The sequence below is a fragment of the Bubalus kerabau genome, chromosome X (assembly GCF_029407905.1).
Source record: "Bubalus kerabau isolate K-KA32 ecotype Philippines breed swamp buffalo chromosome X, PCC_UOA_SB_1v2, whole genome shotgun sequence".
NCBI lineage: Eukaryota > Metazoa > Chordata > Mammalia > Artiodactyla > Bovidae > Bubalus > Bubalus kerabau.
Window position 1 is genome coordinate 49,590,694 of NC_073647.1, and position 21,699 is coordinate 49,612,392.

Below are 21,699 nucleotides of genomic sequence, written 5' to 3' on the forward strand. Positions count from 1 at the left end.
AGAGCCCATTGGAGGTCATTGGAACAGTTCACAGCCGCTGCCCCGGGGCGTGGGGAGCTCATGGCAATATGGCGGCCATTGAGAGAGCACATGACAGGCACTGAGGATGCAGCACAGCTGCTGGATGTGAAGGAAAAAGTGCCCACTGTCAAGACCTTGCCCTGCCAGCGCCTCGGCCTGAGGTCTGGGCCTGGGAGCTGGGAGTCCTGCGTCAGTCCTATTCTGTAGTCAGCCCCCGCATGCCTCAGCCCTGAGTTCTGAGCAGAGAAAAGGCCAGACTCTGGCAGGGGGCGGGGAGAGGCCTGGGAAGCTGGCGGAGTGTTTGCTTTGGACTCATCCTTGCATTCCTTTTCCTCTTGGGCCTGGGCCCACAGATATGGCACTTCCTGTTTGGACTGGGTCAGAGGTCAGCAGCCCTTGAGGCACTGGCCCTGTGGGGAGGCCCCCTGTTGCTTTCCCAGCTCTCACAAACCCTCCTCCCCAGTCTGGCTGCCTGCCCCCCCAGCCCTTCCAGCTCCAGTTCAGTCAGCCCCCAGTCCCCTCCCCAGACTCAGAGTTCTGGCCCCCTGGCAGGCACAGGAAATTCAGGCTGGGCAACCCCCACCCCCAACTGCTCTTACCTCCCTACTGAGCAGACCCTCTGGGCTAATTCCACTTCACACAGAGAGCGCTTGGCCCTTGGGGCTTCTGTCAAGTGGACTGAACCCAGCAGGGGCTGGGCAATCCTTCCATGACCCTCCTCAGCCCCGAGTGGGTATCCACCATTGAGCTCCCCGGAAGCTGACTCAGAGGTGAGGAGAGGCATGAGGAAGTCTCCTCGGAGGCTCTTGAGGGGAGGGGAGGATAAGAGTAGGCCCAGGGAGAAGCTGGCATGTGACCAACAATGCAAGACAAGCCAAGGCCTACAGGTGCCCTGGACCCCAGCTGGTCAGGAGCTGGAACAGGGCACAGGACTTTTATACCCCCTGTCATCATTAGGTAGGCCTTCCCAGCAAAGGAGCGGGTGACTGGGGCAAAGACCCTCTGTTCAGCTCAGGCAACTCCCCAAGAGGGCCGGGATGTCAGGGCCTTCAGTCCTCTCCGGGTGGTGCCCGTGCCGGCACAACCCCAAGGAGGGTGACACCCCCAGACAGACCTCAAGCCAGGGGAGCAAGCACAGTGCGGCCAAGACCTGGTGGCAGGACCAAGCCCACCCTGTACCCTCTGCTCATTGGTGCCTGCTGGTGGTGGTGCCCAGTGGTGGGCGTGGCCCAGTGAGTAACCCAGAAACACTGGGCATCAGAGGGTTCCTCATGGTCATCACGGTGATGGTGGTGATGACAGGTTAGGGGTGACTATATTCAGGTGGTGAAAAGCAAGGCGTTCATCAGTCCCTGGACCAAGGCGGCAGAGGTCTTCCGACAGCAGGGGTACGACTGAGGATGAGACCAGTGGGGACAGCAGGAACCAGGAGCGAGTCACAGAGGCTAATGGCCACTGGGAGCAGAGAAGGGGGACAGGGAGCCAGGGGGAACTCCTTCCAGGAACCTCGAGGGCCCCACCCCACGCACAATCCCACAGTTCTGCCCACCAACGTTCTTCTGGCCACCTCTTCCTCTTCCCCAGGACTCCAACCCGAGGGCCTGCCACCCAGTCCTTCGAGGGGCTTCCCCCAGCTGGTTCCAAGCCTTCCTCCTGCCTCATGGTCTTTAAGAAAGACAGGCTGAGGAAGGGGCGTTAGAGAGTGAGGAGGACAAAGGATGTGACAGGCATGCTGCTCCCCCCAGGCCTGTGCCTCCCTTGACCCCGACCTGTGAGCAGTGGCACCATGGCGGGCACGCAGGGCCAGTCCAGCAAGGCTGGCTGCCTGGCCCCCAACCCTGCACCTGCTCTCGACTACAGCACCCACCAGAGCCTGCTGGGCCCAGGGCAGCAGGCAGATCCAGGGCCCACTCCTGGGGGCTGGTGTCCTCCAAGGGAGGACCCCGCCCTGTTTCATGGCCTTTTGGGGTCTCCATGGCTTTGCAAGTGGCCACAGATGCAGCCCTGTGGCACAGTCCCCTGTCCAGCTGCCTCCTCTAGCCACACCCAGAGCGTGCCTCTCTAAAGATAGCTAGACGTGGGCCAGGCCCCCACGGAGCCCCCTTCGAGCCCTGAAATTACAGCCCTGGCAGCCTGGGACACAGAGCCGCTGTGTGATTATGTCCTCAAGGGAAGGTCAAAAAAAGCTCTGGCATAGAGAGTGCCAACTTTCACCGACCACGCCTCAGCCATCAGAGCTGGGAACCTTCCAGAAAGTGGAGATTCGGCCCACTCTAAGGAGTGGGACTGGTCCCCGGCATCCAGAGGGTTCCCTGGGCACATTACACCTGCTGGCCCTGGGGGCTCCAGAATGCCAAGGAACCAATGAGGTGGGAGGGACTGTTCCTGGTTACTGTGGGCCTGGCCCCTGCCCTGGCCCTGCCCAGCCCATGAGGGTGCAGAGATTTGGGCAGTGTGGACGAGGGCAGTGGATAAAACCAGTAGACTGAGAGTGACGGCAGGCAAGGCTGTGAACTTGGGGGTGTTGACTTGGGTGCAGGGGCTGCAGTGCCTAGGAGCCTCGAGGGCCCTCTCCAAGATCTTGGCTGAGTTCTAGGCAGGGTGGCGTGTTCAGGAAGTAACCCTAATGTATGTGTGTGACAGGTCCCTGCCTGGCAATGGGGCTTCTGTGGGTGATGCCTCCTACTGGGCTGGCTGTGCAAGAACCTTTGGGAGCACTCCAAGGAGGGGCTGGAAAGCAGCCCCGGGACACCGCTGGGAGCCTCCTCCTCCTCCCATAAGTCCTCCCTGTGCTCCCTCCTCCCGGAAGTCCTCCCTGTGCCCCATCCAGTGAGCTCCAGGCAGGTGAGGGGGACCAGTGGAAGTTGAGGCTGACTAACTCAGTGCCCAGGGAAGTGACAGAGATGCAGAAGAGAGACCTGAAAAAGGGCTGGGGAGCCCAGAAAAACAAAGAAGGGGAGTGATTAGCAGAGGCAGAGGGGAGCACCAGCCAGACACAGCAGGGCAAGGAGGCCAGGAAGGCCCTGAAAGGGGGATGGCTGAGGGTCCCTGAAGGTCAGGGCCAGGATAATCTCTCCAGACCCTAGAAGCACACAGGATGGGGGCAAGCATCTGGGTGGGCTGGCGCTCAGGCTGGGGCAGGCGCTCTCTGAGCCTCTGGGAACCCGACCCACTGGGCCACCTCCTAGGCTACCAGACTATGCCCTTGAGGGATGCGTAGCAAAGGCAGCTTGAACGGGCTGTGTTCTTGACTCCTGGCACAAGGGCCTTCTAACAAGTGGAGGCTGCTAGGGTATCCTGGCTGAGGGGCAGGGGACTGCTGGCAGGATCACCCAGTCCTCTTTAGTCCCTTGGGACTAGTGTCCAGACTGGGGCTTTGGGGGCCTGTGCAGTGATGTCCCAGAGGTACAGAGCATGCTGGGAAAGGGTGTTAGTCACCCCTGGGCTCCTGATGGCAGAGGCTGGCCTCTGCCTTCCGGCCCACCCGCCCCCACCTCCAGTCCCTCAGCCAGCCCTCTCTGCGCTGGTTCTTGTGGAGCTAAGACAGCTGTGCATCAGCCTCCTCTGAGGGCCCGGGGGCCTCAGGAAATGCCTGCTCTTCCTTCCTGCCTTGACCCCATGCCTGCCCTCCCCTGCCTCCTGCTGCCTCCTCCCAGCCCCAGGAGGCCAGAGGCCAGGAGGCCGTGGCTCCGCTGGCCAGCAGGACGTGCTGTGCTCAGCGGCTGCTTCAACTGGGGTCCCAGTTGTTCCTCGGCTGCAGAGAAGAGGGAGGGGGCGGGGGAGGCCCAGGACTGAGGTGCAGCCTGGCTGGTCTGGGAGTGGCCCCCAAATTAGAGGGCCAGGCCCAGTGACTCAGTGGGCCTTGGGCCGGGCGTGCAGTTATGGCTTATTGCAGACTGCAAACCACAGACAGAAAAGCCTTCCAGGCGCAAGAACCGTATTTACGGACACATTGCCCCAGACGCACCTCCAGCTGCAGGGAAGAGCTCCAAGGTGCAGGGTGTAGCCTCACTGCTGCCCCAAGTGCCCTCCAGGAGCCTGCCTGGCCCACCACTAAGCTTTCCCACCTAACTGCCTTCCTGCTCCCCTATGGTCTTCCTTCTGCCAACAATATCCCTCTTCTCTACTTGTCTGCTTTAAGTCCTCTCCTCCAGGAAGCCTTCCTGAGTGCCTCTGGCGCTGTGTGTGGCCATGGCCTGCTCCAGTCGCCTCCCTGCAGAGCTCAGAGCCCGGCCACAGAGTCCCCAGAGCAGTGCAAGGCTCCACAGAGAGTGGCTGGGGGCACCAGGCCAGGTGGGACCTTACTCAGTAAGCAACTTGGCTCCTTGGGTGGTAGGCATGCCTTGTGCCCTTTTTGTTTGCTTGTTTTTGTTTTTTTTTATTTAAAAAAAGGTTTCAATAACTTTATGGAGCTATGTTGCATTGACCAAAAAGCTTGTCCAGATTTTTCCATAATATGTTTTGGAAAGGTTCTATAGCATACAATTAATTCACCTATTTAATGAGTACAATGGTTTTTGTTTAGTATCTTCACAGAGGGTCCAAAATCATCATAGTCAATTTTAGAACATTTTCATCAAGTCCTAAAGAAAATTCATACCTTTGGCTGTCACCACTCTATCTGCCACACCCCCCTAAGAAACCACGAATCTACTTTTTGTCCCTGTCCTTGTGCCGATTCTAGACATTTCCTACAGGCTCACGCAATGTGAGCACAAGGTCTTATATGTGTTTTGGACCCTCTTTCTCCTCCTTCCCAGCTGTGAACGAGAGTTGCTGCTCTGTGGGGTGACCCGGGCTTCATGGTATGAGTCCTTCTACTGCCAGAGATATTTGAATATTTCACCAATAAACAGGAAAAAAAAAAAAAGCACACAAACAAATAAGCGAAACCAACCCCTGTGTCTGGAAGGGCACGTGCTTCCAACCAAGTGTCACTACCTCACCCGCGGGAACAAGAGGGAGCCACCACAGCTTTGTCAAGGCTGTGTCCCAGGTCCAACCGGCCATGCCTGAATGGATGCTTCCACACAGAAAAGGGATATGGGCCCAACCGCAGCCCTGGTAGAACTTTCTAGAACCTACCTGCTGGCTAGGTAGGCGGGACCCTGAGGCCTCACCCCTGTTCTCCTTTCACTGGCTCTGCCTCTCCCTGACCTGCCCTCTGCCCCTGCCATGTTGAGTTTTTCCTTTTTTTTTTCCTCCTTTGGGCTCAGTGGAGTTCTGTCTGGCCTTCATTTCTTTCCCCATTCTCCTTTGCAGATCTCAGTGGGGCTCCTTGCCTCAGTTTCTCGTCCCATCTAAACCCTCACCTCTGTCTCCCCAAAGCTGCTCTTGCAGGAGGCTCCCTGGGCCAAGACTGGGCAAAAAGGGCCAGGGTGGGGGGGAAGAATTGGGACCCCAAGGGACAGGGAGGAGGGGTGGGCTTGTCTCTCAGGAAGTGGCTGAGCTACCAGGGATGGCGTGGGTGTCATGGCTGCTGACAGCCTCTTTCTGGGACACTTGGTGGGCTGACCCGGTTACCCCAAGAAGTGGCCAACACCAGCCTCAGCGCTGAGGAAGTGGCCACCCTCATCGCGGTTCCTGCACCCTGGGGGACCTGCTCCGATGGAGCAGAAGGATGACTGGCCGGCTCCGCCTCTCTGAATCAGCTTCTGCGAGCCTCAGCTCGGGGCAGGCAAGCCGGGGAGGAGGACCCCCAGAATCTGTGCTGCCCCCTGCCAGTTCCCAGCTGAACCCCATTCTGAGGTCACAGGGACAAAAAGGCTGGAGTGGGCCAGGAAGTGAATCCAGCCCTTCCAGCAATCCACCACGGCTCCCTTCCTGATCCCAGACAACCACCTCCTCCCCAGGCTGCGGCTGACACACGTTCGTTCTGGGAAGGCTCAGGACAGGATACCAGAGGCCCCTCGCCGGACTAGCACTTGGAGGCCACCACCCCCTTGTCCCCCTTCCATTTCTGCCCTCTCGCCTTCCTCTTCCAGGCCAAGCACCGGCCAGCGAGCCGGCTCCCGCCCCCTTTGTTGGGCCTCAGTGTCCCCATCCGGATGGTGGAAAGTTTGAATCTCTGAGGCTGCGTCGTTGGCCTGGAGACGCCAAGGGGCCTTGTCTGAGTGAGAGAGTGTGCCTCCCCGGGGTGGGGGGCAGGGGGTCGTGGCCTTGGAGTGGGGGGGGTCGTCCTCGGGGTGGGGGGCGTAAGGGGGAGGGGCACAGCTAGCCCAGCCGTCTACAAGAAAATTACTCCCTTTGAAGCTGCCAGGGGGGCCGGGAAGCCTGCCCCCTCCTTCCCTTCCTCCCTCCCTCTCTCCCTCCCTCCCCGCCCCCTCCCCCCATCCCCGCCCCCTCCCCGCCGTCCCCTCCCCGTCGGCCTACCCGCCCGCCCAGCCTTTACCCTCCCTCCCGCCGCCTCCCTCTCCCTCTCTCCCCGAACTGCCCAGGAGTGAGCAGCTGCTCTCAGACGACACAACACACAGACGCAGGGACTGGCTGACGCCTCAGGCTGCCCACCAGCCAGCGCGTGCCCACCGCTTGCCCTCCTCAGGTAAGGCCCCCACCCCCACAAGCTCCATCCTGTCCCCCACCATTCCTACAGCTGGCCTGGAACCGCCCTCGCCCTCGCTGTCTCATCCTCCAGATGCCCCAACCCTGCGCCCCCCCAAACTCACCCTCCTCGTCCCTACCCCTGCCCCTGAGGCCCCCTCACCGCCATCTCCCACCCTCCCCCGCCCCCCGAGGCTGCTTGCAGATTCCCACGGCCCCCTGCTGCAGGATCCCAGCACTCCCCTTCGTGGCCACCCTGCAGCCCCTCCTTGGTCCCGGTCCCATCTCAGCCTCTTTTCCCCCCTGGGTCCTCCAGGCACCTTCTCCATCCCCTTCCCTCTCCCCTTGCTCAGCCTGGCTTCACACTCCACATCCCCCTGGGCTTCTGCCCCTTGGCGGCCACCCCAGAACATCATCAAATCCCAGGTGCGCCCTGCACCCCCTCGCTGGCCTGACTCTGGCCCCTGGTTAGGATAGACCTCCGGGCTCCGGCCTGAACTCAGTGCTGGGGAGCAATCCCCAGGGCCTGGGGCTAGACCACGGCATGGGCTCCGCGACTTGGTTTCCCAGGCACGCCCCAGGCACCCTGCCCAGATATTCCTTGCTTACTCGCAGGCAAGTGTTCTGCGTTCACCTCCTCCTGGGTGAGGCGTGGGTCTACAGAGCCATGCCTGGGGGTGGGGGGTCGGGGGTGGGGGGCCTGAGTGGGGCTGCCTGAGTGGCTCAGGCCTCTCTGTCCCCAGAACCTCCTTGAATTGAGGCTCCAAAGAGGGGTACAGAAGGAAACCCAGGCCACTGTGCCATGTTAGCCAGGCCGGCTTGGCCTGGGGCCCCAAAGGGCTCTGTGGGTCAATTCAAGGACATCATCATTCCAGGATGGGCACTTTTAGGGAGGGGTGGAGCTCAAGAGATCCCAGGCTAGGTGCTCTGTTCTCCAAAGGACGCACCCCGCGGGTACCTGGGGACACCTCTAGAATGGAAAGAGCATCCCAAATCTGAAACCAAACAGCGCTAACAAGGTTGCCCTCCAGAGCTGGTCTCGTGGGACCCCCTACCCCATCCATTGCACAGAGAGGGTAACAGAGGCCCACAGAGGGGCAGGAAACTGCCAACAGTGGCCCAGCCAGTCAGGGGCAGAGCTAGGGCCAGGAGTCAGGGCTCCTGACTGACAAACCCTGGCTACTGACCCCATAGCATCCAGGGAGCCATTAGAGGCACTCGAGTGTTGATCGTGATAGCTTATGGTCAACTGTAGGGTGTGCGGTTTGGTGTGGGAGGCGGCCGGGCCCCAGGCCCCTGTCCTAGCAAGCTCCCAAGATGGCTGGCATGCCAAGGGACCTGACGAGGAACCCAGCAGAGTGCCCTGAAAGACTCAGGGGTGGGAGCCCCACCTCACCACTCTGTGGATGGGTCTGGGGCCTAGGCACGGGTTGGCAAGAGCTTCCTGAGTTGGCTGTGCTCAGTGGAGCAGAAGGCCCAGGGTCCTCTGAGGCAGAGTGCTGGTGGGGGGCATGGAGCAGACCTTGCTCAGGCCTGGGAGATTGCTCTCACTGTTGAAGTCTTCTTAAGGGCCGCTCAGGTCCCCGATGTGGCCAGTCCCGTGCCCTGGGGTCTCCTGCTTCTGTGTCCACGCCCCTCCCTGGCCGGCCAACCTGTGGGGACTGGTTGGAATTGAGAGAAGCTGGAGATGCTCTGGAATGTGCATCCAGGCTCTCGGGTTCATGAGGAGGGATAACACGTGGCCGCCCCTGTGTGCGCACAGGTGAGCGCCTCCTGGCCCCCTGCAACCATCTATGCAATCCACACCCTGGTGGTTGGGCAGAGGTGCTTTTGTGCAGAATGCCCTATGACCAGCTGCCATAGGCTCATCGAAAGGAAGGCACACGGCTGTCTCGCAGCCACAGGGGCCAGGCCGTGGAAAGAGACTGGCATCAGGGAGGGCTCCCGTTGCCATGTAGCCAGCAGCTGAGTGGCCGCCCCGCAACCCTAGCTGGCTCACCCACTGGCCCACCTTCAGGTCCCAAGGACCCAGGTCACAGACAGCCTATTGCTTGTAATGCCCTGCCCTGGAACAAGGGCCTCACTGTGTTGATGGGGAGTCCGAGGCTCAGTCCCTTCAACTACAGGTCTGGTGGCAGTTCTTTGCCAGCTGATTTTAGGGGCCCAGAAACATAGGGTGCTAGCCCTCTCACCATTGCACAGGATGACATACAAGCCTTGGCCTGAATTTCTCCCCAATCCCATCAGTGGCCCTGGCTCATGACAGAAGGGTGAACGGGGAAGGACTGGAGCAGAAGGGGTATTCAAAAGACAAGAAAGCATCTCCTCTCTTTAGTGATATTCTGTAGTCACTCAGGACCGCAGAGGGTCCCTTCCAGCATTGGCGTTAAGTCCCAGAGGAGGAATCAGTCATGAGCCTGCTTCCCAGAGCCACCCACTGCCAGCCCTCCCCTGCTCCCTGGAGAAGCCCCAAGGAGACAGGCCCGTCCTAGCGGTCACTTGTCCTTGGTTGCCTGGGACATAGCCTAGGACAGTGGCCGGCCCCCAGGGCCATCCAGGAGCACATGAACAGCAGGCACAGCCCAACGCCCAAAGTGCCCCCAGGCAGGACCCCAGCCCCAGCTCTAGGGTCTCCAAAGCTCTACTTGCTAGACCACTGAGCCGTTGGTCCTTTGGCCGGCATGTCTGCCCCCTCTTCCTTGCCTATGTGCCAACACCCTGGATTGTTAGAAAAGGTCTTCCCACACCCACCATGACAGCCTCCCAATCGTCCTCATTGGTTACCCCAGGGTGGGAGATCTCGGTCCCTGCCTTGAGCTGGGTACCCCTCCCTGAGCCTCTCCACCCTGCTGGTGGGATGGGACACACCAGCCCAAGGGTTTAGTTCTACTCGAGGGGCTAGAGGGTGACAGTGACCCTCCTGGGGCCCGCTGCTATGAGCCGCAGTGGGGGGAGGGGGGATAGGCATGGGCTCCTGAAAGCGGGCACACAGGATCCTGCCAGCTCCACACTCCTCCTTTTGGCTGGTTCCCAGGCCAGACAGTGCTCTCCCATCCCCTCTGTCCTCTCTGCTCACGTACTGGGACCACTCACACTTCGATCACGCACAAAACCTTTTTGGTGAATCCCATCTTCAAGGAAGCCAGTGGGAGACAGCCTGGGGGGAAATGGGGAAGGGGTCTGCTTAGTCTTGCTCACTGGGGCTGTGGTTCATCTAGATAAGATGAACCTTCTAGATAAGAAGTCCTGGGGTAAAAGCCCTCCTGCACCTGGAGCCATCAGCCCCAGGGTCCCCCAGGACTTGCTTCACCCGCTCTGGGGCCGCCCCCACCCCAGGCTCTTGGAGCGCCAGCCACAGTTCAGCCCTCTTTGGCTTGTCCCCCACCTTCTCAGCAGCCCAGTTTGTGCTCCTTGGTGGGCTGGGATCTCTGACATCCCAAGCCTACCGAAGGTGCCAGGGAGTCTGAGGACTCCCCCCTGCCTCTCCCTAGGTAACACATCCAATCTCAGGGTTTAGGGTCCTGGGGCTCCACCCGGCTAGCTCACACCCAGCTCTCCTGGTCCATGGTGTGAAGTCCCAAATCAGCAGAAACTGCAGCACGGGGCAGAGCTGCAGGACATGGGGCAGCAGGCTGGGAGAGGTCCCAGGCTCCATGCAACAGCGAACCTGCCCCCGCGTCTCACCCACCAGCAGCCTCTAGAAGAATCAAATGGCCCAAAAGGGATGCAGCGGTCAGAAGTCCAAATGTCCAAGGGATCACAGATTTGGGCAACAAAACTGGGACCTGAAGGAGCCAGACAGAGGGCAGAGGGAGACTGGCTCTGGGAGCCCTTTCTCCAGAGACAGGGACAGCTGGGGAGCTGGGTGCCCCCTCCATCCTCTCACAGTCTCAGTTCCAGCTTGGCCTCGATGGCGGTCCTAGGGATTTACAGGCCACCCCACCACACAGAGGGGGAGCCCTGGGAGGAGCTGAAGGTCACAGGTCCAGCAAGACCTCCTAGGCTGGCTGCAGAGGGCAAGCTCCACCCCAAGCTGAGCCCCCAGCCCCATGAGGGAGCAAGGCAGCCAAGGGCCTCAGGTTCTGGGAGCCGGGCTGAAAACATCTCCCTGTGGGGTCTGGCGCCTGCTGTGAGCTAAAGGCTTGGGGGACCCTCTGGGCCAGGGTGGCATGATGGCTTTCCCAGGCCACTTCCCTACAGCTGCAGGCGGGACAGGGCCATCTGTCCCTGCGGGCCGAGGGGAGCTATTGATGGTGGCAGCCTGAGAGATGCCGTGTTTCCAGAAACTGCGTGATGCAAGCCTGGGGGCTCCAGACCCACAGGACAGAGCCTTGTTTTCCATCAGCGTCACCTCCAGCCTGAGTCAGGGAGAGGTGATGGGAGAAACAGCACTTCCTGCTGTCCCTGGGGAAGGCTGAGTTAGGAAATCACTTGGGCCTCCTGTAGCACCCCTGGGAAGCGACAGCACCCTCACTCTCCCTCGGGCTTTCTTCAGCGAGTGGGAGAAGGAAAGCTCTGGGGCAGAAAGACCAGGTGACCTGGCTCATCTCCTCCCTGATTCCTGGCACCGCGGAAGGCCAGCCCTTAGACCTTCCAGCCTTCCAGAGGTTTCCCAGCAGGATGGGGGTGTGATGGGTGTCTTCAGGGCTGTGGGGAGAAAGGTCTGGCCTGGGTAGCACCAGCCACTGGCCTGGGGCCAGCTCCTTGCAGCAGATGGGCTGGCTCCCTGTGGGTCTCTGACGCCCACATCCAGGTCAAGTCTGTGCCTGAAGGCTGCAGGGGCACAGGACCCAGCAGGAAGGAGCCGCCCTGGCCAGCCACGCTTGGATGCCTGCTCCCCTCATAGCTGGAAGGCATGCTGAGGCCATGGTGATGGGTTCAGGGGTGGCTGGGGTGTAGACACAAGCAGGGCAGGGCTCACCCTAATCCCCACTGCAGCCACCAGCCCCTCACACAGTCATCCCCACATGCGCACACACACGTCAGCTTCAGGAAGACCCAGGGATGGCACCCGTGCCCTCTGTCTGGGTGCCACCTAAGGGCAGACTAGAGCTAGAGGGTGCAGGGGACGATGGGTTGGAGTCTGAGAGGGAAGTGGGCAGAAAAGTGGGCACCAGCAGGGCTGACTGGAAGATGGCACACGTGTCTGAGTTCAGGTCGGGTTGCTTGGTGGGGCCAGACACTGGGCTTAGGAGTCCAGCATCTCTGACTTGGCAGCTGTGGGCCACACATCTTTAAGCGAGTTCCCAGGGCCTGCCAGACCTCAGGGCCCGCTCCTGCCACCCTTGGCCTGACGTGAATGCCTGGCATGGCCCCTCCGTGTTCTCAGTGGTTGCCAGTGTGTCTTGTTTGGCTGGGACCTGGAGATATCCCAGTCAGAGGACTGCGCAACCTTTCAGAGGGCCAGACAAGGAGAGCCCTATTGGGTGGGGGCGGGCGGTCCTCACTCCCACGTGTGGGCGCCCGGCCTGAGGCCTCACACCATCACCACTTCTTTCCGTTGCTCTGAGGATGTGGAGCTCGTTGAGGCCCCTGATGGGGCCCGAGGCTGCCTGAAGTCATCGGGGACATGCCCGGGGAGGCCAATGAAGGGAAACTGAGGCCCGGAGGCCTGGCTAGGCTGGGGGTACCGACTATGGTTCTCACCCTCTGTGTCCATAGTGAAAACCTGGGGGCCTGGCGTCGCCTGAGGTGGGTTCTTTTCTCTAGGTCTCCATTTTCTCTTCCGTCAAATGGAACTTTGGTCCTGGGCGCCTCCTCCAGGCCCCTTCCTGGCTCCTTCTGGCCCTGAGGGCCAGGGGTGTCTTTTGCGGTCTCTGGCAGTCTTGGTGTCCAGCCAGCCCCCCTCCCCCCTGCACAGTTCTGGCTGCTGAGTCTCTTGCCAGTTCTCTGTGGGGAAAGGAGGGCTGTGGCGGAAAGCCCGCCAGCCTGCCCACTGCCTGGGCCCGGCTCCTGGCCGGGAGAACCAGCCAAACCTTGTCTTCTGCCCTGAGGGCTCTGGGGGCCTTCAAGACCTCAGCCTCCCTCTCCCTCAGAGTGAGCTTCCAAAGGAGCCTGCCTTTCCCCACCCCACACCCTCCCTCAGCCTCTTTGCGGGGACCCCAGATGCACCTTGGAACCTGGTTCGACTCCTCTGCAGCCTCCTGTCACCCCCAGGGAGGGTCCCATGAGCCCACGCAGGGCCTCGGTGGCTAGTCCTGCCAGGGCGCTCCATGTGGAGGGCCCAGACGCAAGCTGAGGCTCCCTGTGGAGGCCCCCAGGCCTTTCCGATCCCCCAGGCCTGGCCGGACCACCCCACCCCAACCGTCCAGGTGGACGGTGGATCTCAGAGCCTCCCAAGGCTTAAGCGGGGTGTTCTAGCCCTGACTCATTCCCCCTGTGAGGTAGCAGCTTTGGCAGGGGTGCCAGGCGAGGGGGGAGCAGCCTGCTCTGCCTCCTGCTCCGTCTCGCCCTTCTACCTTCACCCTCCCCTTCACTTCCTCGTCTCAGCCCTGGGTGTCCAGCCGTGCCTGGGAAGTCTGGGCCCACCCTACCTTGCCCTGTGCTTTGAGAACCTGTGGGAAGGAAAAGGGACTTGTGGTCCAGGTAGACAAACCCAGGGTCTTCTCCCTACTCTGTGCCGAGACCCTTGGGGCTGGGGGTGGGGTGGGGTGGGGACTCCCCCAGTCCTATGGGACCAGCATAGGGCTGGTGGGACATTGAGTGTGACCACTGGCGCTCAAGGCCCAAAGGAGCCAGGAAGGCCAGGGGCTCCCCCAGCCAGGAGGGACCCTCACTTTGCTGTGTGACCTGAGAGGCAAGGTGGCTTTTCTGAGTCTATCAGTGGGGGCTGCATGCTCAAGAGGGTTGCCGGCCTGCTGGGGGCACTTTGGGGCTGGCTCTGAGGCTGAGGCCGCTGAACCCCGGCCTGGGCACCCCACCCCTTACCTCCTGCATCTGCTCACCAAGCACACTGCCCACCCCAGCTGCTGCAAAGGTGGGAACCAGGACAGGTCACATGACCAGCTCTGAGGGGCAGGAGGGGTGCGAGAGAGGGCGGCCAGATAGCGATCAATGGGAACCCCAGGGGCAGAGCTGTTGTACCCACAGGTCTGCAAGTGGCCCTCCCACTGCCTGAGGGTGGCAGGGATCCAAGGCAGCAGCCCCCCAGGCCACCAGCCCAGCCCCACATCCACTGGGCCTGCCCAGGGCCTCTCCCCACTTTGCAGCCAGCTATCAGGCTCGGGGGGCTCACCCCAACCCTGCTGAAGCCCCAAAGAGCCCCTCCCCTGGCCAAGATTGGCCCCAAGTGAGGGCCTCTGTGGGATAGGGTTGAGGTCCGCATGCGGGGCAACCCAGACACCCTGTGTTTGGGTAATAAGCAAGGCGGGCATGTGTATCCCTGTGTCACACTTGGGAAAATGAGGCTGGGGCTTGCCCAGGAAATCTAGATAAGGGGGCAGCCTCTTCGTGGACAAGGTTTCCTGCTACAGGAGCCCATCTGGATGGGGGAAGCCTCTGCTGGAGGAGAAGGCAGGTAGATGTGGGCACCAGGGGCAGGCTCGGGCAGGGCCGCTTTCCCCCAACTCCCACCCCCAGCCCGCTTCCCGGCCTGGGGGCCTCCAGACAAGCCTGACCCTGCCCGCCACCCTGGCAGTAGCCTGTTCCCTTCCAGTGGACTTTCCAGGGGGCTGGGCCATGGACAGAGGTCAGGGGAAGGCTTTGTGGGCCAGAGGAGGAAGCCAAGGTCCCCCGGGAGCAGCAAGGATGGAGGGGGATGCCAGGGTTCCCCCTCCATCTTTGGCATTCCACACATGGGCTGGGAGGATGCCCCCTCCTCCGCTTTGCTCCAGGGCTAGCCCAGCTCTGCCCAGCATGCCCACCCTAGTGCCTTGGCCTCTTGACTTTCTTAGAAAAACGTGGGTGCACTGCAAAGGGGGCTCAGGCAGGAAAGGATTGGCCCCAGCCCCCATGGTTATCTTTCAGTCTTAATTCTTCAAGGTCTGTGGGGGCAGAGGGTTGGGTTTCCCTCTCCGCCACCTCCACTAGCCTCCCCGATCCCCACACACACAGGCTGAGGCTGACTCAGTGTCCTGTGTGGGAGGGGGTGATGCATGTGTGTGTGTGCTCATGCATTGGAGGGGTGCAGACTCGCTAACTGGAAAGACACAGCATAGCCCACGGTGGCCAAGTCCTGCCTGAAAACGGAGCAGGGCAGAAGGAAGCCAGCCACGCCCCTATCCTGCCCAGGACCTTCTGCCCACCCACACCTCCCTCCTGGCCACTCCAGCCCAGGGTCTGGCTGCCCTGAGGAGGTGTGACAGACATGAGGCCAGCACACACACAGAACCCCAGCCCCCTGGGCATGGGCATCAGCTGGGCTCCCCTGATGGCCCCTCCTCACTCTGGCTTTGCAGGCACGCCCACCATGTGGCCCCTGTGGCCTCTTGCAGCCCTGCTGGCCCTGAGCCAGGCCCTGCCCTTTGAGCAAAAAGCCTTCTGGGACTTCACCCTGGATGATGGGCTGCCCATGCTGAACGATGAGGAAGCTTCGGGTGCAGAAACAACCTCGGGCATCCCAGACCTGGACTCCCTCCCACCCACCTACAGCGCCATGTGCCCTTTTGGCTGCCACTGCCATCTGAGGGTCGTTCAGTGCTCCGACCTGGGTCAGTCTGGGGGGACGGACATGGAAGGCTGAGGGTGGGCAGGGAGTGACCTGGAGCTGGCTCAGGGATCCTGATTTCACTGTGGGAGGGTGTCCCTGGGTCTGCTTGAAAGCACGTGGGGAGGGAGAAGAGTGTCCAGCCCTGGCCTTGGAGCTACACCCACTTGCAGCCATGGAGTCCCCATGTGCGGGTCTGCATGTGCACCCCTCTGGGGCTGTGGCCGTGGCCATGGCTGTGGTTTACACTGCTGACTGCAGCACCGGCCCCCAGGTCTAAAGGCTGTGCCCAAGGAGATCTCGCCCGACACCACGCTGCTGGACCTGCAGAATAATGACATCTCTGAGCTCCGAAAAGATGACTTCAAAGGCCTCCAGCACCTCTACGTAAGCCCACCCTGACTCTTCCAAGGGGCTGGGAAGAGGCAGCAGGCCTGCAGCCCAGCGGGTGTGTGGAGGGGTGGGGTCCCGATGGGTGTGGGCATGCACTTGTGCAATGTGAGAGAGGACCGGGGACTCAGGGAGTCCTGAGAGAGGTTAGGAGGCGGCTGCGGCAGGAGCACTCAGGGTCATGGGCACATGTGCAATGTCAGGACAGGATAAAAGGAAAGTGAAGTCCCTAAGCTACTTCACTTTCCTTTTATCCTGTCCCGACTCTTTGCGACCCCGTGGCCTGTAGCCTACCAGGCTCCTCCATCCATGGGATTTTCCAGGCAAGGGCACTGGAGTGGGTGGCCTTTTCCTTCTCCAGCGGATCTTCCACACCCAGGGATCGAACCCAGGTCTCCCCACATTGCAAGCAGATGCTTTCCTCTCTGAGCTACCAGGGAAGGACAGGATCACCCAGCCCAATTCTCTCTATTGACTGTTACCTTTGCATCTTATTGGCTCCTCCCAGCAACACAGTAAGGAAAGGTTGCATCGCAACCAGGATGCAAGTAGGGTAACCAGGGCATGAGCTGCAGTGGCCTTGCTGGACCTGAGTGCCAGCTCCCACTCTGCACTCTGCCCACGAGCAGAGGTAGATCTCCTGGAGGCTGAGCTGGGACTCCAGCATCTGTGAAGCCCCGACAACATGAATCACTAGCTCAGGGGCAGGGAAGAGGGGAGAGGAGAAGGCAGGCAGGTGGGGAACTGAGGACTTCTGTGCCACCTCAGGCCTTGGTCCTCGTGAACAACAAGATCTCCAAGATCCACGAGAAGGCCTTCAGCCCCCTGCGGAAGCTGCAGAAGCTCTACATCTCCAAGAACCACCTGGTGGAGATCCCTCCCAACCTGCCCAGCTCCCTGGTGGAGCTCCGCATCCATGACAACCGCATCCGCAAGGTGCCCAAGGGCGTGTTCAATGGGCTTCGCAACATGAACTGCATTGGTGAGCCAGGCCCGCCCTGTGGTGGTCCTCACCCCTCCCCCATGGTGGCGAGGGTGGACAGGGAAGGGGGAGAGTCAAGGAGGGGGGCTCTGCCCGCCAGAGCAGCCAGGTGCCATGGACAAGCTGGCTGGCCTCACGGAACGTTCTGGAGGCTTGCCTAGGGTCACACCCCAGAGCTGCCAAGGCCAGGTGAAGAGAAACCCAGGCCCATAAGGAAAGGGCAAGTATAGAGCTGGCACAGCCTGCCAGCCAGGGGCCAGGTGGGAGAAGCTGGGTGGGCTCCCCTTGTCCCCAAGGGCCCATGCCAGGCCCAAGACCCTTGGTAGTTCGTGGTGTTCAACAGCAAGGAGTTTACAGCTCATCCAGTAAATTAATGGCACTGCTTTCAGGGGGAGATGGGGGAGTGGGTGCTTAGTGGGGGCCCCTTAGGAAGCGACAGGCCCCGAGGGTGTGGGGACAGATGCTTAGCTTTGGCTTCAGGGCTGAGAGAGCCTCTCTCCTAGAGATGGGTGGGAACCCCCTGGAGAACAGCGGCTTTGAACCTGGAGCGTTTGATGGCCTGAAGCTCAACTACCTTCGCATCTCTGAGGCCAAGCTCACTGGCATCCCCAAAGGTAGGGAGGCAGCCCTTCCTTCCCACGTTTTGGGGGACAGCACAGGTAGGGAGCCCAGAGCCATCTGGAGCCACCCATTGTACTCAGGGAGGGCTTTGGTCGCCCCTCTCCCCACCTGGGGCAGAGCTTGGCTCTCTGCTCCACCAAGAGTGAAATCGTGCAGACATGCACACACACACACACACACACACAGAACCAGCCCTCCCCCACCCCACAGTCTCCTGGATTCAGCTCAGAGCATCCTTTTTTCCTGGCAGACCTCCCTGAGACCCTCAATGAACTCCACCTGGACCACAACAAAATCCAGGCAATCGAGCTAGAGGATCTGCTCCGCTACTCTAAGTTGTACAGGTAGGCTGTGGAGGTGGGGTCTCAGGGGGCCCTGAGTCCGCCCAGTGCACTGTAGCCCATGGACCCCATCACATCATCATTTATTCATCTATCCCTTCCCAGGCTGGGCCTGGGCCACAACCAGATCCGCATGATTGAGAACGGGAGCCTGAGTTTCCTGCCCACGCTGCGGGAGCTGCACTTGGACAACAACAAGCTGTCTAGGGTGCCGGCTGGTCTTCCAGACCTCAAGCTCCTCCAGGTGAGAGCCAGGTGTTTCTAACATGCATCGAAGGGAGGGGGCAGTCGATGTCCCCGGGGCAGCTGCTGAGACCCTAGCTGTCAGTGCTCGGACCCACCACAAAGCAGAACCAGAGTTCACTGTGCAGCTGGTCAGATGTGTGCTCTGGCCGATGACTCCTGCTCCTCATCTGGAAAGGTACTGAGAAAGCGAAAGGGGAGAGTAGGCACCCCATTGTGGACAGTGAGGAGGCTGGGTACAGGGGTGGCGAAGTGGCAGGATGCTCCAGAGCCAGCCTGGTAGATACTTGAGCTCAAGGTCTCTCGGGTGGGTTCAGTTCAGTTCAGTTCAGTCGCTCAGTCATGTCTGACTCTTTGCGACCCCATGGACCACAACACACCAGGCTTCCCTGTCCTTGATCAACTCCCAGAGTTTACTCAAACTCATGTCCATTGAGTGGGTGATACCATCCAACCATCTCATCCTCTGTCGTCCCCTTCTCCTCCTGCCTTCAATCTTTCCCAGCATCAGGGTCTTTTCAAATGAGTCAGCTCTTCACATCAGGTGGCCAACATATTGGAGTTTCTTGGGTGGGTGGGACCCCACAAAGGTGCCACAGGCCCAGGGGCTTGGGAACAGTCTGGGCAGGAAGTGGCTTGATGAGGGGATCAAGGGGTCCTCTCAAGGTCTTCTTTGGCCTTGCTCTGGACCTCAGTCTCTGCCTACATACCAGGAGACTGGCCATTCTTGCAGGCTGTCCAGCTGGGGCGAATCCATCACCTAGCCCTGCAAGGGGATTGCCAATCTACAGCGGCAGTGCCCTCTAGTGGCCATATCCCGCCACCTCTAGAAGGCACTGTTGCAGCCCTCCACGACGCATCCCTCTGCCCCACCCCATCAGACAGTCCTCACGCCCCCCACCCTACATTCCCATAGACAGAGGCTTCGGGGAGTTGGGGGGGGTGGGGGGGCAAGTGCTTCTGAGTACTAGGAGGAGGAGGAGAACCTCAGTCCAGGGAACCCAGAGGAAGGGCCAAGGACTGTGAACCCAGGGTGGCATCCTTCCCACATCAACAGCCCCATTCACACCCACCCCATTAACCCCCCCATCCCAGCACCTGGTCACACACCAGTGCCTGAACACTGTTCAACAGCCGCCCGACAACCATACGTAAGCCGGTTATACTCCCAGACAATGGAAGAATCACCTCCAGGCCCTCAAAGGGTTGTATGGATGCAGCACATGAACCCTTGAGGCGGCCAGGCAGGACTCGGCTGGCACGGAGGGCACCAGCCTTGCGGGTTCTGCCCGTTGCTTGGGCTCCCCAAGTGGGGCTGACTCAGGGGCGGGGTTGGGGGCGGGCAACGGGGCCTGCTGCCTTGAGCCACACCTCTCTGTCCCCAGGTGGTCTATCTGCACACCAACAACATCACCAAGGTGGGCGTCAACGACTTCTGCCCAGTGGGCTTCGGGGTCAAGAGGGCCTACTACAACGGCATCAGCCTCTTCAACAACCCTGTTCCCTACTGGGAGGTGCAGCCGGCCACCTTTCGCTGCGTCACTGACCGCCTGGCCATCCAGTTTGGCAACTATAAAAAGTAGAGGCTGTGGCAGCTGCTGCGGTGGTGGCTTGGGAAGGGTCTCTTGGGGTGCACGGCATGTGTCCTGAAGGGGTGGCAAAGCAAGGGAACCAAGCCCCGCCTTTGACCCCCACCCTCCACTCACGGCCCCTTGACACTCCCACCCTGGCTCCCAAGTGTGCAGGTGGGGCGTGATGCCTGGCCCCCATCACATGCCCCTTGGATTCAGAGCTGCCCCTGCCCACCCGCATCATACCCATTCAGAGGCGCACCCCCCAACCAAGCTTTCTTCCCATTCACCCCAAAAGCAAATGATCTGAGGCTCCAGTCCAAGGTAAACGGTCCCTGGGTCTGGGGGGCTCAAGGATGGAGACCCCACTAAGCCCACCCCACCTGCCAGACACACATCCCTCCTCAGCCCAGCCAGCTACCTTTGTCCTCCTCAGCCCCCTGCCATCCTTCTGCGAGTTCATGGCCCCCCAGGGCAGCCTCCTGAGTCTCCTGGCCCCTGGTCCAGTCTTGTTCAGCTCTCTCTGTCTGTCCCTCCCTCTCGTTTCTGACATCCTTGGACTAGGTCTGCTTTCTGTTTCTCTGGGCTCTGCCCAGCCATTACCCAGGCAGGTGGAGTATGGGGGACAGCTGCCCTCCTACTCTGCCCAGGCTCACCCAAAGCCTGGGTGACCCTTCCGGAGGCCAGCGGATAGGGAGGTGCTGCACCCCCTCCTCCACAGCCAAGAGAGGAGCCCTGGGCTCAGCCAGACCCTGAGGGTCTGTCCCACTGGAGTTCCCATCATGCTTCTCACTGTCCCCCTTCCCCCCATGATGGCTCAGTCTCCCCTCCCTTTGCCATCCGGCCTCTGGTCTGGTGGGGGTTTCAAACCATCACACCCAGCTTGAGGAGGGGCTGCTTCTGAGGTCGGTTGTTGTCTTTCAATTAAAGAAACACTGTGCAATACGGCTGTGTGTGTGCCACCTCTCAGGGCGTCTGGGGACCCAGCAGAAGGGGGAGCCACACTGGGCTACTGTGGCTGGCTCCCAGGTTCTGCCTCTCTGTGCCCACGCCCAGCCTTGGGTTGCCTACTCGCTGCTTTCCCTGCCTTCGAGGAAGGGTCCTGAGCACCCTCAGGTTGGAGGCTAGACCTAGAGGACCCGGGCAACCAGGCAGAAGGCCCCAGGCTGCCCCCTTTCCCTCGCTTCTAGTCCCCTCTGTTGCCTGGTCTATCCCTGAAGCAGAGCTGGCTGCAGACCACCAGAGGGAGCTGGTCTTGGAATCTGGGGACTCAGAACCGTATGGGATGTTGGCTGTGAGCAGAGCCATGTGCCACACCCATGTGAGCACCAGGGGGCGCACTCCTAGGAGGTTCAGGCCTCATGTGGACAGGATCCAGTGCCATGTACACCCACCTGTTCTGGCTTGGCCTAGGCTCCCAAGGCCAAGTGTCCACCCAGTAGGTCCCCTTGTATGCCAGCAGAGCCATGCCCAGGTCGTAGCATGCAAGCTCAGGCTCACTAGGAAGGACCGGGGACACAGCCGGTGAAGCCGGGGGACACAGATCTGCCCTAGAGAGGACGAAGGGAGGACAGTCCTCAGAGAAATGCCCCTTGGGTGGCAAGCCCAATGGGCTAAGCAGGAGGCAGGCTACCTCCAACCTGACGTCTCTGCCCTCGTCCTGCACCAGGGTCCTGAGCACTGGGCAATGGGAGCCAGGGCTTCCCTGAGCAGCCATGGGCCACTGACGGAACACGAGAGTCTGGATCTGTGTTTGAAGCCCCTGTGTGGTCTTTTGTCATGCTGGTGGCCTCGGGCAGCTCATACCAGCCCTGACCTGGCAGTCTGTGCTGGGTCCCTTCAGTGCTGGAGCTGCCAGGGCCCTCTGGGGTGACAGGGGCCCTGTGTCACCCCTGGCAATGACGCTCTGCCCAGGGGTCTGGCGTGGAACTGCCATCACCTCTTCCTGAAATTCCTGCCCTCCTGAGACTGGAGCTGACGGAGGTGGGGGCCAGCAATGGATGAACACCGCCCTTCCCAGGTTCTCAGATTGGGGCCCTTCCACCCTTTGGGCCCTTCAGGAGGCAGGTTTTTCCTTTGGGGGACGGGAGGTGCTGTTCAGTGTGGTTGGCCCCATAATAGAATGCCACTCGTCGGCATCATAGCACTATTCTGGGCCATGTGTTCTATGGCCCCGGCGATCTCTGCTGAGCTGGGCAGGCTTGGGGCAAGGGCACTGGTGGGGGGCCAGGAGTCAGGGCCTCGATCAAGTCCCCTCGCTGGCGGGAGCTTGGGGCACCAGATCCTGGGGCACGGGTTCAACTCAGCCCCCCTTCCCGCCCCCGCTGGGAATCATGGATTCTGTCT

At 60.8% G+C, this 21,699-nt stretch overlaps 1 protein-coding gene across 1 annotated transcript; it reads left to right on the forward strand.

The window, feature by feature from the left end:
• Window positions 1-6,449: 6,449 nt before the first annotated feature.
• Window positions 6,450-20,291, forward strand: BGN (biglycan). The gene is made up of 8 exons (XM_055563417.1): window positions 6,450-6,562; window positions 14,958-15,209; window positions 15,480-15,592; window positions 16,364-16,577; window positions 17,081-17,191; window positions 17,449-17,542; window positions 17,645-17,783; window positions 19,168-20,291. The coding sequence occupies exons 2-8, from the start codon at window positions 14,969-14,971 to the stop codon at window positions 19,363-19,365; spliced, it is 1,110 nt and encodes a 369-aa protein (XP_055419392.1). The 5' UTR covers window positions 6,450-6,562; window positions 14,958-14,968; the 3' UTR covers window positions 19,366-20,291.
• Window positions 20,292-21,699: the final 1,408 nt, after the last annotated feature.

Bases quoted from the DNA above. Each gene is read 5' to 3' on its own strand.
- BGN (XM_055563417.1), top strand. From the start codon at position 14,969: ATGTGGCCCCTGTGGCCTCTTGCAGCCCTGCTGGCCCTGAGCCAGGCC. The intron at 17,192-17,448 runs GTAGGGAGGCAG...TTTTCCTGGCAG, and splicing joins GCTCACTGGCATCCCCAAAG to ACCTCCCTGAGACCCTCAAT. The intron at 17,784-19,167 runs GTGAGAGCCAGG...CTCTGTCCCCAG, and splicing joins CAGACCTCAAGCTCCTCCAG to GTGGTCTATCTGCACACCAA.